Raw genomic sequence first — 15,978 nt, 5'->3', positions numbered from 1 at the left:
TGCCAAATTTTTTTTTGTCATGTTAAATGCTGGTGTGACTGAACGTTTCACCCACAGCCTTCAAGCTTGAGTAAAATAGGTGAAATATCCCTTTAATATTCAGCAGTTTCACAGAAAACTCAAGAGAGACTTCATGAAACTTTCCATCCCTCTAAAGGTCAATGAAGTCTTTGTCTGGTCGAGAGTCAGTAGGTCTTGTTGTTCCATCGAAGGTCAATGAAGTCTTTGTTCTGAGGGAACTCAGTAGAACCCTTTGTTCCGCTGGAGATCAGGGGAGTTCGGTGTGAAGTCTGGTGCTCAGGTGGTTTTAGTGAAGCCTCGACTGGTGCTCTGCTTATTCCGACCGGCATTCACTGGACAAGAGGAGGAGGAGGGGGAGGAGGAGGAGGAGGAGGAGGAGGAGGAGGAGTGGTGGGTCTGCTGGAGGATGCTGGTCCGCCTGGTAACCAATGACAACGCACTAATCAAAGCTTTTAACGCTGGTTTATGAAGCCTGACAATGTCTTGTCTCTCTGTTGCTTCCAAACTGGCCGGACGTGCTCGTGGAGGGGTGTGTATTATATGTGTGTGTATTATATGTGTGTGTGTGTGTGTGTGTGTGTGTCAGTGGGGGAAGAAGTACTTAGATTATTTATGTACTACTGCAGTGTAAACATTCAAGTACAGAGTATTAACAACAAAATGTACATACCAACCTCCGAAGGGTCAGCAGATAAATCTGAGGGGTGGTGAGATGATTAATGGGAGAGGAAAGAAGAAAAACAGTTTTCAGTTTTTGGACTTTTTCTCTAATCTTTGATTTTTGCTGAAATATTGGATCATTTGAAGATTTATTGAAATGAAAGCATGTGAGAAGTTTAGAGGGAAAAATCACTATTTGGTGGAGCTGTTAACAACTCATAGACATGTGAAATGTGACCCCGACTACACACTGCTTTTTGTAAGACGTCAAAAGACAAAAAGGTTGGAAACCACTGGTTTCATCTTTAACAATGTGTTGTATTTTAAAAGCTTGTTATATTATCCATTGTGTCAAATCTTCAGCTGAAGATGTAGTGGAGTGGAAGTATAAAGTAGCATCACATGGAAATACTCAAGTACAAATACCTCAACATTGTATTTGAGTAAATATACTTAGTTACTTTCCACCACTGATGTGTGTGTGAGATTCAGTGTAAATACTTAACTGTCTGATGTCTCTGTTTGTCCAACTCTGTCTCCTAGAAATTAGGTTTAAATACAAATATGTGGGAGACTTTTTTTCAGGGAATGAGGCTATTTCCTCCTGTTTCCAGTCTTTATGCTAAGCTAAGCTAACTGGCTTCATATTTAACGTATAGACTCATCGATGGCATCAATCTGAACATCTAAAGTGAATAATCGTATTTCTTAAAATGTAGACCTGTTTCTTTAAGTTTTGTAGAAGACTTTGGGTTAAATTTTAATAAAATAAACACGTCCTGTCTCATGCTTCTAATCACTGTTGGCTTTTTTAATATTTAAGTAAGACCGCCATCTTTCCCGTGTCTAAACAGACCTATAAAGAAATTTAATGACACTTTAGTTTCCGTATTGTAGGAAAACAATTAAATATCTTCTTAGTGAACCTGAGAACATTTTGCAACTGAGCAGGTTTGCTCATTTAAATTTAAACTCATCAGCTGTTGCAAGTTCATACGATATAAAGCTGATTTCTAGGAGACAGAGTTGTCGTGTCCGTCCGGGCAGTCCTGATCAAACCCGTGGCTGTAATGTTGTCTTGTGCTGTTTGTTGTTTGTCCTCTCGATGAGGAGCAGTCATCTGTCTTGTCTGTTTGTGTCTTTTTTTTTATGTTTGCAAATGCGGGAATAAATGATGATGATAATACTTTATGTTTCAACACCGTCTTAATCAACTGGGAAACGACTGCAGACACGCTGGTAGAGTAAACTTCTGGTGGCAACATTGCACTGTATTTTAAGAATAATAAGTTTGCTGTTAAACTCTGTGAATTTCCATAAAGAATCAGAAAATGATGCGTCTCCATTTGCATGTTGTGGACGTTTCTTGTAGCTGTCATTGTTTTCATAGATTGAGACACACAATCACAACACACATCCAGTCAACTACGCTGTATTTTAAAGCTATAATATGTAATTATTCCACATTAAAATGTCTAAAAACAACTAGACCTATGTTATATATGTTGTTGAGTTGTGTACTTACATTATCCCAAATGTTTCCAACAATTGTCAAACCCAGAGAAATATGTAATTTAATCAAAGTAACGGACCGTTTCATTTGGTCGCCTGTCGATGGCGTCATACCTCCTCTACCAAAGAGTAAACACGCACAAGATGCATACGGCAGCGCTGTGTTTGTCCGCTACAATGGCGTCTACCAAAGAGTAACTTACACACATACAAGATAATACATCGGCGTTGTGGTTGTTCCACACAAACTGTTATAAATGGACTTTTATTCAGTTTTAAGCCACATTTTCATGATAAATTTAGGTGGTTTTTAACTATATCTTTTAGCCGGAAGAAGGATTTTAGTCATTGGACGTCTGGATCTTAAGTTATCAGAGAAATAAACTGGACAAACGTTAGCAGCAGCTCGGCTAACAGCCCCTCCAGGAAGTCCGGTGGTCGCCGAACATCCAGACCCCTAGCGGCTGAAATGACATATGGTGCGTTTAAAGTGAAACTATGTCGATAACACATTCTTCCTTTTACATATTAAACTCAACACACTGTCTTGGTCTGGTATGACCGGCAGCTTATTGTGGCTACTGAGTGAGTTCACTGACTCGATGCTTCATGTCTTGTCGTGCTGCTGTTACACTGTATGTTTAGTTAATTATCACTTGTGGCCACAGTGGTTGCTGTTCAGGAAACGTTGCATATCCTCACTTTAATGAGTTTAAATGTGTGTTTATGTGGTTTTGTTACAGAAGACGTTAGAGAAAGGGAGACTCAAGGAAACCAAATATGTTCAAATTTCAAGTCAGATTGTTGAGATCCTACCATCCTGTAACATTAATGACTGCTGTATCCTTGTTCAAACATGCAGATTCAGACTTTTGGGAAATGTCCTGATTTAGATAAACACAGACCGCTACACACGGCACCTTTACTTCATCGACGAGCTCTCTGTCTTTGTTCTTTCATTGTTTTTCTTGCTCCTCGTATCAAATCAAACCACAGGGGAGTCGGGGGGGGTGGGGGGGGGCTGTGATTTCAGAGCTTGCTTGATTTATGTTGAGTCTCCGTCAAGGCCGTCCTGTCTGAATGTCTCTGTGTTGATGTCAGCCTGAATGGACCTGAGAACAGCATGTTCTGATTCTGCATGTAGGGCTCTGCTGACGCCTCGGCTTTCAGTGTGTTTGGACTCCCAGACGAGCTTCGGTATGTGTGTGTGTTTTGTAACATGTTCCCCCCCCCCCCTCCTTGTCCTCCTGTGTGTCCTCCTCAGCTCAGAGTGTGATCTCAGAGGAGAAGGGTCAGTGTTACCGGGTCCTGGGTTCAGGTCAGGGTCCTTCCTCCTGCTCCCTGCCCATCCTCAGGAACATCACCAAGCAGATCTGCTGCTGCAGCCGAGTCGGCAAAGCCTGGGGACCCAACTGCCAGAGATGTCCTTACTTTGGTTCAGGTTGGTCATAGTAGTGGCTGGTGAGCTATCCAGTTGGTAGCATGCTGTCGCTAACTGGACAAAAAGTTAACACAATTCATTTAAGACATGTATTTATATAATTGCCTTGACTTGAGCAGTTTATATTCCAGGAAAGTGGGATTATGTAAAATATTTTTAAAGTGCCGTCAACTTGTAGACTTTCTCAGTAGATTTGACAACTAATAAAACCTCCAAAAAAAAAAAATCCAGTGACTCTGTGGGCAGACACTGGCTAGAAAGCCTGCATATACATGAGATGATATTAGCTTGAGTAACACTAATAATAATAATAGCTCATGATGAACCCATAGACTGTATAAAAATATGGACGTAGTTACCGTGACGTCACCCGTTGGTTTCTGAAGAGCGGTTTTGAAGCTCAAAGCGAGCCGCTCCGGCCGTCGCCATCTTGGCAGTGTGTGACGCTGCCTAACTCCCAGCCAATCAAAAATGGGCAAAGAGGCGGGCTGAATGACTGAAACAAGCCATCTAGCGGCTGGCGGACCTGTCACTCAAAGCAGCCATGTCCTTTATTATGCAGAACTTTACGGCTTAATAAAATTTAAACGGGTGAGTTATAAAAAAATTCACCTCCGTACAGTTGTCATGAAAGAGGAAATCAGCTACAGAGACCAAAACCGTTGTTTGTACCAGGCTGTAAACATGTTTATTTCTGCTGTAAAGTTGGGCATTTTAACATGGGGGTCTATGGAGATTGACTCGCCTTTGGAGCCTCAAGTGGTCGTTCAAGGAACTGCAGTTTTTGGCACTTCCACATTGGCTTCATTTTACAGCCCCAGAGGTTGCTGCTTGGATGAACCTAGTAAGAATTACAGTAATTTAGTTTTATTTCATTTTTTTGTGTGTATACATATATGCAAATTGTTATGTTATATGACATGTAGTGACATTTAAAGCAGGTTTTCACAGTATTAACCACCTTCATGCAACACTCAGCCATCATATTGCTGCAGCAGCAGCACTTTAAAATCTGATTTATGGAGTTGTGAAGTGTGATGAGCTTTTGGATCAATATGAAAGTCTCCTGGTTGAATTTTCAGAACAAAAGATGAACAAAATGCTTTAGAAAACATACTGTAGAAGTTCACTAAAATTCCCACAAGAAACATCCAATCACAGAGCTTAAACACCTGCTAGCTGCCCCGCTAACAGGAAACTGAAGCTAAAGGTTACAGAAACACAAAACAGTGCACAGTGTTTTGAATTGATTGTGATTCTTCATAGCAACGGCTGCTGAGGCTCATGGGTATTGTAGTATTTAGATCCATCCAACAAACTGACAGAAAAAACACGATTTCTCAGAAACAGAGTTGAAATAATTCAAACCGGTGTCCATAATATAAACCTGTAAGAGTGTTACATTATCCAGCAGAGTCCTGAGTTTCTGTGTTAGGTAACATTAAGTTTACTGTTTAGAAATGAGATTACAGAACAAGGAGAACAGCTGCTCCCCTACTTCAAAGATTACGTAACTGCGTAACTGGAAACCAGTGTAAAGACTGAAGAACACTCAGCGTTCTGCATGTGCTGACCTTATTTAATGATCTTTTTTAGAAGAGCATCTTTGTTTCAGATGATGAACTGTTGAGGATATAATCTGAGATGTTTCCTGACTTCTTATCTCCTTCTTCTTCTTCTTCTTCTTCTTCTTCCTCTTCTTCTTCTTCTTCTTCTTCTTCTTCTTCTGCAGTGGCCTTTAAGGAGATCTGTCCAGCAGGTCCTGGTTACCACTACTCAGCTTCAGCCCTGCAGTTCAACCACAGAGTCAACGATCTGCTGGGGGGCCAAGGAGCTCCTCTGGTTCCCCACGGCAACCAGGATATCCAGGGTACAACATACTGTACACTGTCACTTGAGCAACACCTGTGTGTGTTTTTGAAACGTACAAAATGTTGACCAGGAGTAAACAGTATATGTATGCAGTGTGCAATTAATAATAATAACAATAATAACAACAATAATAGGGGGTAGAGTCCATGTCAGTGGGGGTCTCCACACAGTGCTTCAGGGTGGAGGGACAGACTGAGTCTGGACCAGCTGCTTTGTGGGGGTTCTGCTCCTGTTAACATCCCTGTCCAGGATGGAGAGAGTCGTCTTTGTGAGAGAGGAGGAGGAGGAGGAGGAAGGGGCCTCAGATGTGGGTTAGTTGTGGAGAGGCCCAGGCCCCTGCTGAGGTGGGGGGGAGGAGGAGCTGGTCTGGTTGATGGAGTCATGGGGGGATGGTGTCAGAACTGTCTCATTGTCTTTCAGATCGCCAGTAGATCTTATTGAGGTTGTGGGCCAGGTGTGAGTCATTAGTGGAGTGGGGGTGGGGGGATGTGGGGGGGCTTTCAGCTTGTAGTTGGTGATCCGTCTGAGGCCCCAGACGGAGGCCGAGATGTTTTCTGAGAACTGCTGTTGAAGTTTCTCACATTACAGACGTTTAGCATCTCTTACCGCTTTGCTAAACCTGTATTTAGACTCCTTAAGCTTCCTCCTTCTCCAACCTTAGCTGTCTGAGTTCAGCTGTAAACCAGGGTTTGTTATAGTTAACCCTGGTGCATGATGGTACACATCTGTCCTCACAGAAGCTGACGTATGACATCACAGCCTCTGCGTACTCATTCAGACTGATGTCCTCACAACAGGTTTAGAGAGTTTTAATTTCTCCCTGTATGCAGGAATCTGGTGATGTTGGCTAGAGAAGGCTAAGCTTTCCCTAAATGTACCGCTGGCTGTTGTGCATCCTACTCAGCATACTGGTAAAGTTAAAATGATAAAAACGCCTCCGTCATACTAGTCTCGCCTGGATTATGGTCATATTTTGTGTGTGTCATTATTGTGGCAATGCAGCACCAGGATGAAGCGTGTGGAAGGTCTTATGGGTAGGCTAAAAACAATCTGCAGATACAGAAAAATTATATCTGATATAAACAACATTTTGCGATTCAGGCTTTAATATATGTTTTTAGTTTTTGTGTTTCAAAGCCTCGGCTAGCCTCATCAAATTCAAGTAGCCTATCACATCTGGATCAGGTCGCAAAGCATTATTTTGGAAATTATAGCTAGCTAGTGTTAAATTCAGCTAACGAAATGGGCGTACAGACATTTATCAAGGCAAAAGATAAACCAGCCTGTAATCCAGACGCTGCCAGCAGCAACACTGGAGCAACAGCTAGCACATCTGCTAACATCACATCACCTGCTACCTGTACAGTAAGGAGAGATGAGCCGGGAGGGAACAACATCAGTCTACTACAGTTGAAATAGAATCCTAATCAAAAACAGTGTTGGCATTGGCTAACGTGACTAAGACTTGTGTTTAAATTTGTGAGATTGTGAAAACTCACTTTCTAACCACCTGCAGTTTGTCCACCTCTCTTACCTCCCTCTCAGGTCCTGGTTCTGGGTCCAATAGCAGTGGAGCGAGTACTTCACAGAGCAGACCCACTCAGCCTCAGCAGCCTCAGACTCGTCCTCAACCTCTGCCTCAGCAGCCTCGTCCTCCGCCTCAGCAGCCGCGTCCTCCGCCTCAGCAGCCGCGTCCTCCGCCTCAGCAACCTCGTCCTCCGCCTCAACAGCCTCGTCCTCCGCCTCAGCAACCTCGTCCTCCGCCTCAGCAACCTCGTCCTCCCCCTCAGCAACCTCGTCCTTCACCTCAGCAGCCTCGTCCTCCGCCTCAGCAGCCGCGTCCTCAGCCTCCGCCTCAGCAGCCTCGTCCTCAGCCTCCGCCTCAGCAGCCTCGTCCTCAGCCTCCGCCTCAGCAGCCTCGCCCGGCCACTGACTCTTCATCCTCCAGGCCCGTGCGGCCTGGCGGTGCCGCCACCACGGCCACTCAGGACAAACCTCCGACTCCAGGCAGAACCGGGGTCCAGCCAGGCCGGCCTGATCCCACCAGGTCGGTTACAACACAACAAAGACCGCAGCCTCCGTTCACCGGGAGTCAAGGTAACAGAGGCTCTGAGAGCAGCTGCTTACAGGAGAAATACTGCTGTTTAATGAGAGTTAGTTAGCATGGTTACATTGTTTGAAAACATGAATGCTAAGTGCAATCTTGTGAAGGTGTCTGTCACAAAACATTACAATTTTCTGCTGCCAGAAAGGACCTTTATTAGTTTGGGAAACTGTCAACAGACCACAGGGTCAGGTGACCGACTGAGACAGAGGAAGGTGTCAGTAGGCTAGTTCGTTAGCCTTGCTAGCTTGTTTACTTGTTCTGTAGATGAGTTTTCCTGCTGCTTTAAAAACGTGAGTTAACTGAATGTAAGTTGACAGTAAGTTGAGTTTTAACTCAAACGGTGCATGCTGGGAAGTCTGCTGATAGGCTGATCGTGTTTCTTTAGAAACTTAATGAGTTTAATAAATGGATTCTTGTGCCGTCAGCAGGCGGTCGGCCCTCCTCTGTGTCTCGACCGGATCAGTCAGCAGCTCGAGGGGACTCTCTCCCCGCTCCGCCCCAGCCGCAGAGCCCCGAGCGTGCGTCGAGGCCCGGCGGAGAGTTCCCTCCTGTGCAGAGCAGACCGGCTGTCACCCCGACAACCCGGCCGACCCGAGTCCAGAGTGAGTACCAGCAAACAGACAGAGAGAACAGGTGCTGCCTTACCTGCGTCTGGTTTTCTTATTTGTTTTCTACAGGAAGGCAGGAAGTTTAAATCAAATTGTCAGGCAGCTTTGAAGAGAACTTGCACTTGACAATTAAATTGTGTTTTTTTGGGTGTTTTTGTCTTTATTTGAAGATGAAGAGTAGATGACAGGAAACAGTATAACGTGTGCATCTCAACCACCGGGCTACCAGGAGGCCCTCAGTTAGGCTCCTAATATTATTTGAGTAGTAAAGAGACTCCTGCATCTGTTTTCAGTTAGTGAAGAAATACCAAACACACACACACACAGACACACACACACACACACACACACACACACCTGTTGTCCACACATGTAAACAATTTCCACCTGAGTTACTGCCAGCTGAAATCTGACTCTGAGCAATGAATCCAACTCCTTTTTGTATTTTAGTAAAAAAAAAAGAGTCAGACTCAAAAATAGCTCCGCTTTATGTCTTTAAGGGAAATATTTTACATTACTGGTAATATTTCTGTCTTGGACCTTTTAGTCACATCAGAGACAATTACAACATCAGTAACTAAGTAAAAAAATCTCTAAAATAAGACAAATATGCAACTCAAGTTGCAGAGAATACAGTCAGTTACCCCACAATGAGGTCACACTTTACCTCAACCCTCCATTCAGCAGTTATAACACACTATAACGTCGTTATAAACAGATTTAAGGACATTTTAAGTGTTTATTAATATGCAGCATTTGTCAACTTGTCCTATTTTATATTATTACAACTGTGTTTGTGTGTGTGTGTGTGTGTGTGTGTGTGTGTGTGTGTGTGCGCGCAGCAGTGCGAGGTGTGTGTGAGAGCAGACCAGGTGTGTGTGGGCGTGGCCGCTGCGTGGATCAGCCAGGTGGGAAATACACCTGTGTGTGTGATCAGGGATTCCAGCCCACCTCTCAGGGCACGTACTGCCAAGGTGAGCACACACACACACACACACACACACACACACACACACACACACACACACACACACACACACACAGACCCTGAACCAGACTACTGTAAGAGATCAGGGACAAAATCCGCTAGTTAAACTCTTTTTGTTTCCGTGGAATAAGGTTCGTTGCTTAGCGACGGAGGAGGGATACATTCTGGTAGAAGTTTAACGTCTTCCTGCTTTTACTACTCAAGCCGAGCTCAGAGGAAAGTGGTTTTTTTTTTGTTCTTTGTAGATTTGATATCTGAAGTGTTTTTGCAGTCTTGTTTTCAGACAGCAACAACGACCTGCTCCAACTCTTTGGAGTGTTTTTGAGTTGCTTCTCCCTACCTCCGCGTCTGACGTGGTTTCAGCATCAATGTTTATCTGGTGTGTTGTGAAACAAAAGCGATGAGCAAATATGTTCCAGAGATTCCCTTTGAGAGATCCTGAAAAGGAGCGCGTTGCAAAATACATAAATACAACATGTGTGAGGCTCAGTAGAAGAAGAAGAAGAAGAAGAAGAAGAAGAAGAAGAAGAGCTGTGTGAGAAAATGTCTGAAGAACACGGTCACGTCATCATTGGCTGAGCCGACAGCGGCTGACGAGGAGGTCAGTGTAAATAAATACGTACTGCAACGTGAAAGAAAAAAGCTACAGAATGTATCCCTCCGCCGCAGCTCAGGAACATTCAGGGAAACAGAAAGAGGGGATTTGGTTCTTAAACAGACTCTTAACTTTAGAAGATACCGACACAGAGAGCTGGAGCATCGTTTTAGCTTCAGCTGAACTTTGGATTTTGTTGTTCTTCTCTTACAGTTTTATATATATAATAATAAAGTTATATAATATCTTCAGGGTCAGTGTGAACAGTAGCAACTGTTTTCCATTTCCATGTTCATACTGTCATGTCAGAAAAACCCTGAACTGATCCTTAAAGGCCGTGTTCAGACAGACTTTAGTGCTGCACATGTTTGGATATGTTTGTGTTTACATCTGTGTGTGTGTGTGTGTGTGTAGATGTGAACGAGTGTGTGCAGTCTCCAGGTGTGTGTGCGGTGGGAGAGTGTGCGAACAGCATAGGAAGCTACAGGTGTGTGTGTCCAGCTGGATACAGGAGCAACAGTCAGCAGACCAGCTGCCATGGTAACGCTCACTTCCTGTCGGTTTTTCCCTTCACGTGTGCTCAGACTGTGTTTGCAGAGAGAACAGAAAACTAAACTCACTCTGTCTCGCCCTCAGACATCGACGAGTGCCAGCAGAATCCCTGCAGCAACGCCCGCTGTGACAACACGCCCGGCAGCTACAGGTGTGTCTGTCGCCTTGGTTACAGGCTCAGCGGCACCACCTGCACAGGTAAATGACGGATGACGGCACTGAACCGTTCGAGTTACTTCAAAGTTTTTAAGAACTTTTTTTCAGCACGGTGTCATAAGTCACAAAGTTTGAAGCTGATACCATTAACGTCCTCGGAGGAGATAGCGTTTGTTCGGGGGCCAAAATTGGGGCAAAGTCTTATTTTGAAAGGCTAATTGCGGACTTCCTGTTGGATTTAGGACCGGGGTGTCAGCGTATGATTTGTAGGTCTTGATGAGACGAATAATTGAGTTTTGGTTTGATCTTTCTACGACATTCCCACAGGCCATGGCGGCCATTTTAATTACATAGGTGGCTCTAGAGAGCACATTTTGGCACTTTAGGGGTTAATTTTTACATTGTATCAAATTTTTCACCAGACCTGGTGTGCGTGCTAAATTTGGTGAGTTTTTGAGCATGTTTAGAGGGTCAAATTTAGGGTTTAAGTGGCGTAATAATAAAGAAAGAAACAAACAAACACACGAAAAACAATAGCATCGTCTCTCTTAGCCTTTTTTGCTCGGTCTCCAATAAGTGCTTTTACTTTTGCTACTATAAGTATAAAAACTTAACATAGGTAAAAATTTGAATGCAGTACTTTTACTTGAAAGTGAATATTTTTACAATGTGATGCTGTGATTTTTAGTTAAATAAAAGACCTGAAAACATCCTCCACCTCTGGACCAAGTGTGCAGTTTGTGCACTTTCACAGTCTGGGACATAAAAAGTCTGAAGACTCTGAGATTTTAAAACTCCTGGATTAACAAACCAGGCCAAACGTGTGTGTGTGTAAACGTGTGTGTAAACGTGTGTGTGTGTGTTTCAGACGTGGACGAGTGTGAGGATCCTCTGCAGTGTCCGGGTCAGGAGTGTAGAAACAGTCCGGGCTCGTACCGCTGCGTCTCCTGTCAGCCTGGATACGCACTGGTCAACAGCCGCTGTACAGGTAACACACCTGCTGGTCTGGGTGTTTGTGTCGTGTGAGTTACACAGTAAGAAGTGAAGTTAATGAGAAATGACTGTATAACATCTGTAGGTTTAGAATCACAGCAGTGACTTCTAATATATGTGTGTACACTCTTAGCTTAGCGTTCAAATGTTTCATAACTTTCTTCTTCTTTGTTTGAAGTGTTACATTGACACTGTGGCTGTGAGAGCAGTAGTATTAACATTAACAACATTAATCACATGTAATTTCTGTTGATATTTATTAAAGCTTAGGGTTTATTATTGGTAAATGTGAATACTAACACATATGTTAGCGTTTGTCTCATCAGTATGTTGTTGTGATCGTCTGCAGACATCGATGAGTGTCGCCAGGTTTCCTGCTCCAACGGACGCTGTGATAACACCCCTGGAAGCTACCGCTGCGTCTGTCACCATGGTTACAGGCTCCAGAACAACACCTGTACAGGTAAAGGAGGAGACACGAAAACTATGATTTAACCGTCCTCATCCTCAGCACTCTGTCAGTCATGGAGTGTAACAAAATACTTTTACTCAAGTACTGCACTTAAGTACAATTTTGAGGTACTTGTACTTTACTTGAGTATTTCCATGTGATGCTACTTTATACTTCTACTCCACTACATTTATTTGACAGCTTTAGTTACTTTTCAGATGAAGATTTAACATGTAAAACAGATTATATATTTTATTTTATTTTTTTGATATTTGTAAATAATTTAAATCACTTTGTAAAGATCTGTTTTCACTTTGATCTGTGTCAAAAAATCCACATTAAATAGAATTTTACTTAAGTAAAAGTCATTACTGGATACACAATAAACATACTTTTCTTGTTAGAACATCATAAGTTGGTAAGTTGTTATAACAAGAAACTAAGAAACAAGAAAATGATCCAGTCAGTGACTAAAGAGATAAAGATAAAGTAATGTGGTGTTACTACAAGGAAAATTTCTTGTAAAAACTGAATAATTTGGTATCTAGTATAGTGAGAAAGTATCTCAGAATAACATGAAATATATCTTGTTATAACAAAGGCTGCCATAGATGCATACATGTTATTGCACATTGTATATTTTAAACTAATGTAAATGTCTGTAATTTGTAGGAACAGTATAAATGTACAAATGTTGCTGCTGCCTCATTAAGCTCATAGAAAACCCACATGTATGTTGTATTTATCCTGGAAAGAGGAAACAGCTCCTACCTGCACCTCTTGATCTTGTTTGTTTTATTCATACAAAAACCAAAAAGTGTAAAAACTACTATTCATCTTGTTATTGGGGGTTACTGGATGACAGACTGTAGATTATAGATATAACATCCCCACCTCCAGTCTTTATGCTAAGCTAAGCTAAGCTAAGCTAAGCTAAGCTAAGCAAAGCAAAGCTAACCGGCTGCTGGTTGTAGCTTCATAATCAATCTGAACATATAACTGCTGAACTATTCCTTTAATGATGTGTTTTGATGTGTGTGTGTGTGTGTGTGTGTGTGTGTGTGTGTGTTCAGATATTGATGAGTGTGCGGAGCCGTCTCAGTGTCCGGGTCAGATGTGTGTGAACTCTGTGGGATCGTACCGCTGTGTGTCCTGCCAACCAGGATACACACTGACCAACAGACAGTGTACAGGTACGCACACATAGAAGCAACATAAAGGCAATAAAAATACTTTTTTTCTGTTTCCATGGTAACACTACGATTCACCAACATTCGTCTCACAATCTGACAGCTTCAAACTGATCAAACAGTCTGACACAGATTGTGACCAAGATTTTATTATAAGCATCTCACACAATGTGACACCACTGTTGTGTGTCGCACGGTTTTGACAGTAGGTGTTTTCTTTGTGTTGCATGTGTCATAAGGAATGTAAGAAACTTTTAGTTGAGGCACCATGTTCATGTGCCAATAAGACAAACTGGAACAACATCTAGTGTGGGGCCCTTTAGGTGTAAATTCAGTAGCTTGATAGGAACGACGCCAAGATGTCTGACATATTGACAGGTCCATATCATAACTCATCATACAAAGGAGAAGTTCACTGAGAATGGAAAACATATGTTGAAGAAGTGGCAAGGTATAAAAGATCCCAGCTCAAGTTGGCTTGTTGTAGATTGTATTTGCATGTGAAAGAACCCAGAAATAAAGCCGTATTCAACTTATGCTTCTTTCACTCTATTCTGATCATCAGAAATACATAGTTACAAGTTTAAAGGCACCAGGTCTTAACTGTCAAACAGCCCTCTGAAGTATCTGTCGGCCAAAATGTCCTCACTCCCAACATCTTTGTATATACAGTACCAATACCACTATATACAGTACCAGTACCAGTATATACAGTACCAGTACCACTATATACAGTACCAGTACCAGTATATACAGTACCAGTACCACTATATACAGTACCAGTATCAGTGTATATACAGCACCAGTACCAGTATATACAGTGCCAGTACCAGTCTATACAGTACCAGTATCAGTGTATATACAGTACCAGTACCAGTATATACAGTAGCAGTATATACAGTAGCAGTATATACAGTACCAGTACCAGTATATACAGTACCAGTACCACTATATACAGTACCAGTATCAGTGTATATACAGCACCAGTACCAGTATATACAGTGCCAGTACCAGTCTATACAGTACCAGTATCAGTGTATATACAGTACCAGTACCAGTATATACAGTAGCAGTATATACAGTAGCAGTATATACAGTAGCAGTATATACAGTACCAGTACCAGTATATACAGTAGCAGTATATACAGTAGCAGTATATACAGTAGCAGTATATACAGTACCAGTACCAGTATATACAGTACCAGTCCAGAGTTTGGACTGATCTTCACATTCACTGGAATGAGAGCGTGTCACTGTGTAAATCACAGCTCTGTGCTTCATCACAGATGATAAACTCCTCACACGTCATTGCATCATATATGTAAAGGTATAACAGTCTCTCTTTAACACACAGCAGCTTTGTACCTTATTTATTTTATTTATCTTTCATTTATCTACAAGGTTCGACTGCAGCGCTGCAACAAAAAAGCGTCATGTGTTGTGAATTTCTAAGTTTCGTAATCTTCCTCTCTCCTGCAGACGTAGACGAGTGTGCACGTGGCGGGGCGTGCGATGAGGAGCAGGTGTGCGTGAACACCTTCGGCTCGTTCAGATGTGAATGTTTGCCCGGGTATCGAACTTCCGGCCTGGGGAGACAGTGCAGAGGTGAGCTCACCTTAATATAACTGATGATCATTACTGAAGCTCTCTGAAATATTCTCAATGTTAGTGTTGTTGTGTTTAATCTGTGTGTGCGTGTGTGTGTGTGTGTGTGCGTGTGTGTGTGTGTGTGTGTGTGTGTGTCCTCAGACATTAACGAGTGTTTGGAGGGAGACTTCTGTTTCTCCAGAGGAGAGTGTGTGAACACGGTGGGATCCTACACATGTGTGTGTTCTCAGGGATTCACACTGAGCGACAACAGGACCGCCTGCCTCGGTGAGTCAGAGAGTGTGTGTGTGTGTGTGTTTGTGTGTGTGTGTGTGTGTGTGTGTGACTGTTTATTTGAGGTTTTGTTGGTTTTAATTCTCCTATCGCAGTAAATGTAATTTTTGTTTATAATCAATTGAGAAACATTATAAATTAACCAAACGCTTGTCTGTTTTTATCTAATCCAGTAAATTAAATAGATGATAAATGTGAAGGTGATCATTCTCATTATGATATTAAATACGGGTTATAAGGAGAAAAGTGTTTGTAGTATTAAACTGTATCTGTATCTGCTGCTGAAATGGATGCATGTGAATGTTCAAATTAATTGATAAAGTTTTACTTTCTTGTCAATTTTAGTCAATTTTCATTTATATCCCAATATTATAAATCACAGTTATGCCTGAATGGGCTTCACAAACTGTACAGCCGTCAGCATCCTCGGTCCTCAGACCCTGACATCAAATAAGGAGAAAAGAAAAATACTTTTTCTCATTTTAATGAGTTTGTTTGTAGATATTTTGTTACAAGAAAACTTCTGTGCTGCCGTACATCAGAGATGATTTTGTTTTACATTTTCTGGCTGTTATATTTGAACACACGTCTGTATTGATATTTTTTTTTTAACTTCACTATGATCTCATTCTGTTGATGCTGTGATGTTTGACAGTTTTACATTTGTTCGTCACATGAGGTCCACACACGACTTCTGTGTTTTTTTTGTACTGACTGCCTCTGTATGTGTGTGTGTGTGTGTGTGTGTGTGTGTGTGTGTGTGTGTGTGTGTGTGTGTAGATGTGGATGAGTGTGAGAAGTCAGATGTGTGTCAGGACGGCCGCTGCGTGAACACTGAAGGCTCCTTCCACTGTCAGTGTCAAACCGGCTTCACCACAAACCCTGAGAGGACGACCTGCCTCGGTACTGATCCGATATCAGAGAAAAAGTCCAAAAACTGAAAACAGATTT

At 42.4% G+C, this 15,978-nt stretch overlaps 1 protein-coding gene across 7 annotated transcripts in view; it reads left to right on the top strand.

The window, feature by feature from the left end:
- LOC121898667 (latent-transforming growth factor beta-binding protein 2) overlaps nt 1–15,978 on the top strand; it is a 101,757-nt gene that overhangs the window by 69,502 nt on the left and 16,277 nt on the right. For 6 of the 7 annotated variants that reach the window (XM_042413979.1, XM_042413986.1, XM_042413980.1 and 3 more), the window contains 13 exons: nt 3,458–3,634; nt 5,367–5,504; nt 7,052–7,603; nt 8,039–8,215; nt 9,064–9,195; nt 10,219–10,344; nt 10,441–10,554; nt 11,381–11,500; nt 11,855–11,968; nt 13,030–13,149; nt 14,626–14,751; nt 14,896–15,021; nt 15,808–15,930. In XM_042413979.1, the coding sequence (XP_042269913.1) occupies nt 3,458–3,634; nt 5,367–5,504; nt 7,052–7,603; nt 8,039–8,215; nt 9,064–9,195; nt 10,219–10,344; nt 10,441–10,554; nt 11,381–11,500; nt 11,855–11,968; nt 13,030–13,149; nt 14,626–14,751; nt 14,896–15,021; nt 15,808–15,930 (2,145 nt within the window). The remainder of the gene's footprint in view (nt 1–3,457; nt 3,635–5,366; nt 5,505–7,051; nt 7,604–8,038; nt 8,216–9,063; nt 9,196–10,218; nt 10,345–10,440; nt 10,555–11,380; nt 11,501–11,854; nt 11,969–13,029; nt 13,150–14,625; nt 14,752–14,895; nt 15,022–15,807; nt 15,931–15,978) is intronic. The other variant, XM_042413981.1, reaches the window with a different exon arrangement.

This window comes from Thunnus maccoyii, chromosome 6, assembly GCF_910596095.1.
Source record: "Thunnus maccoyii chromosome 6, fThuMac1.1, whole genome shotgun sequence".
Lineage (NCBI taxonomy): Eukaryota > Metazoa > Chordata > Actinopteri > Scombriformes > Scombridae > Thunnus > Thunnus maccoyii.
The sequence above is the reverse complement of the archived record's forward strand: the minus strand, read 5'-3'. Positions and strand labels throughout refer to the sequence as shown.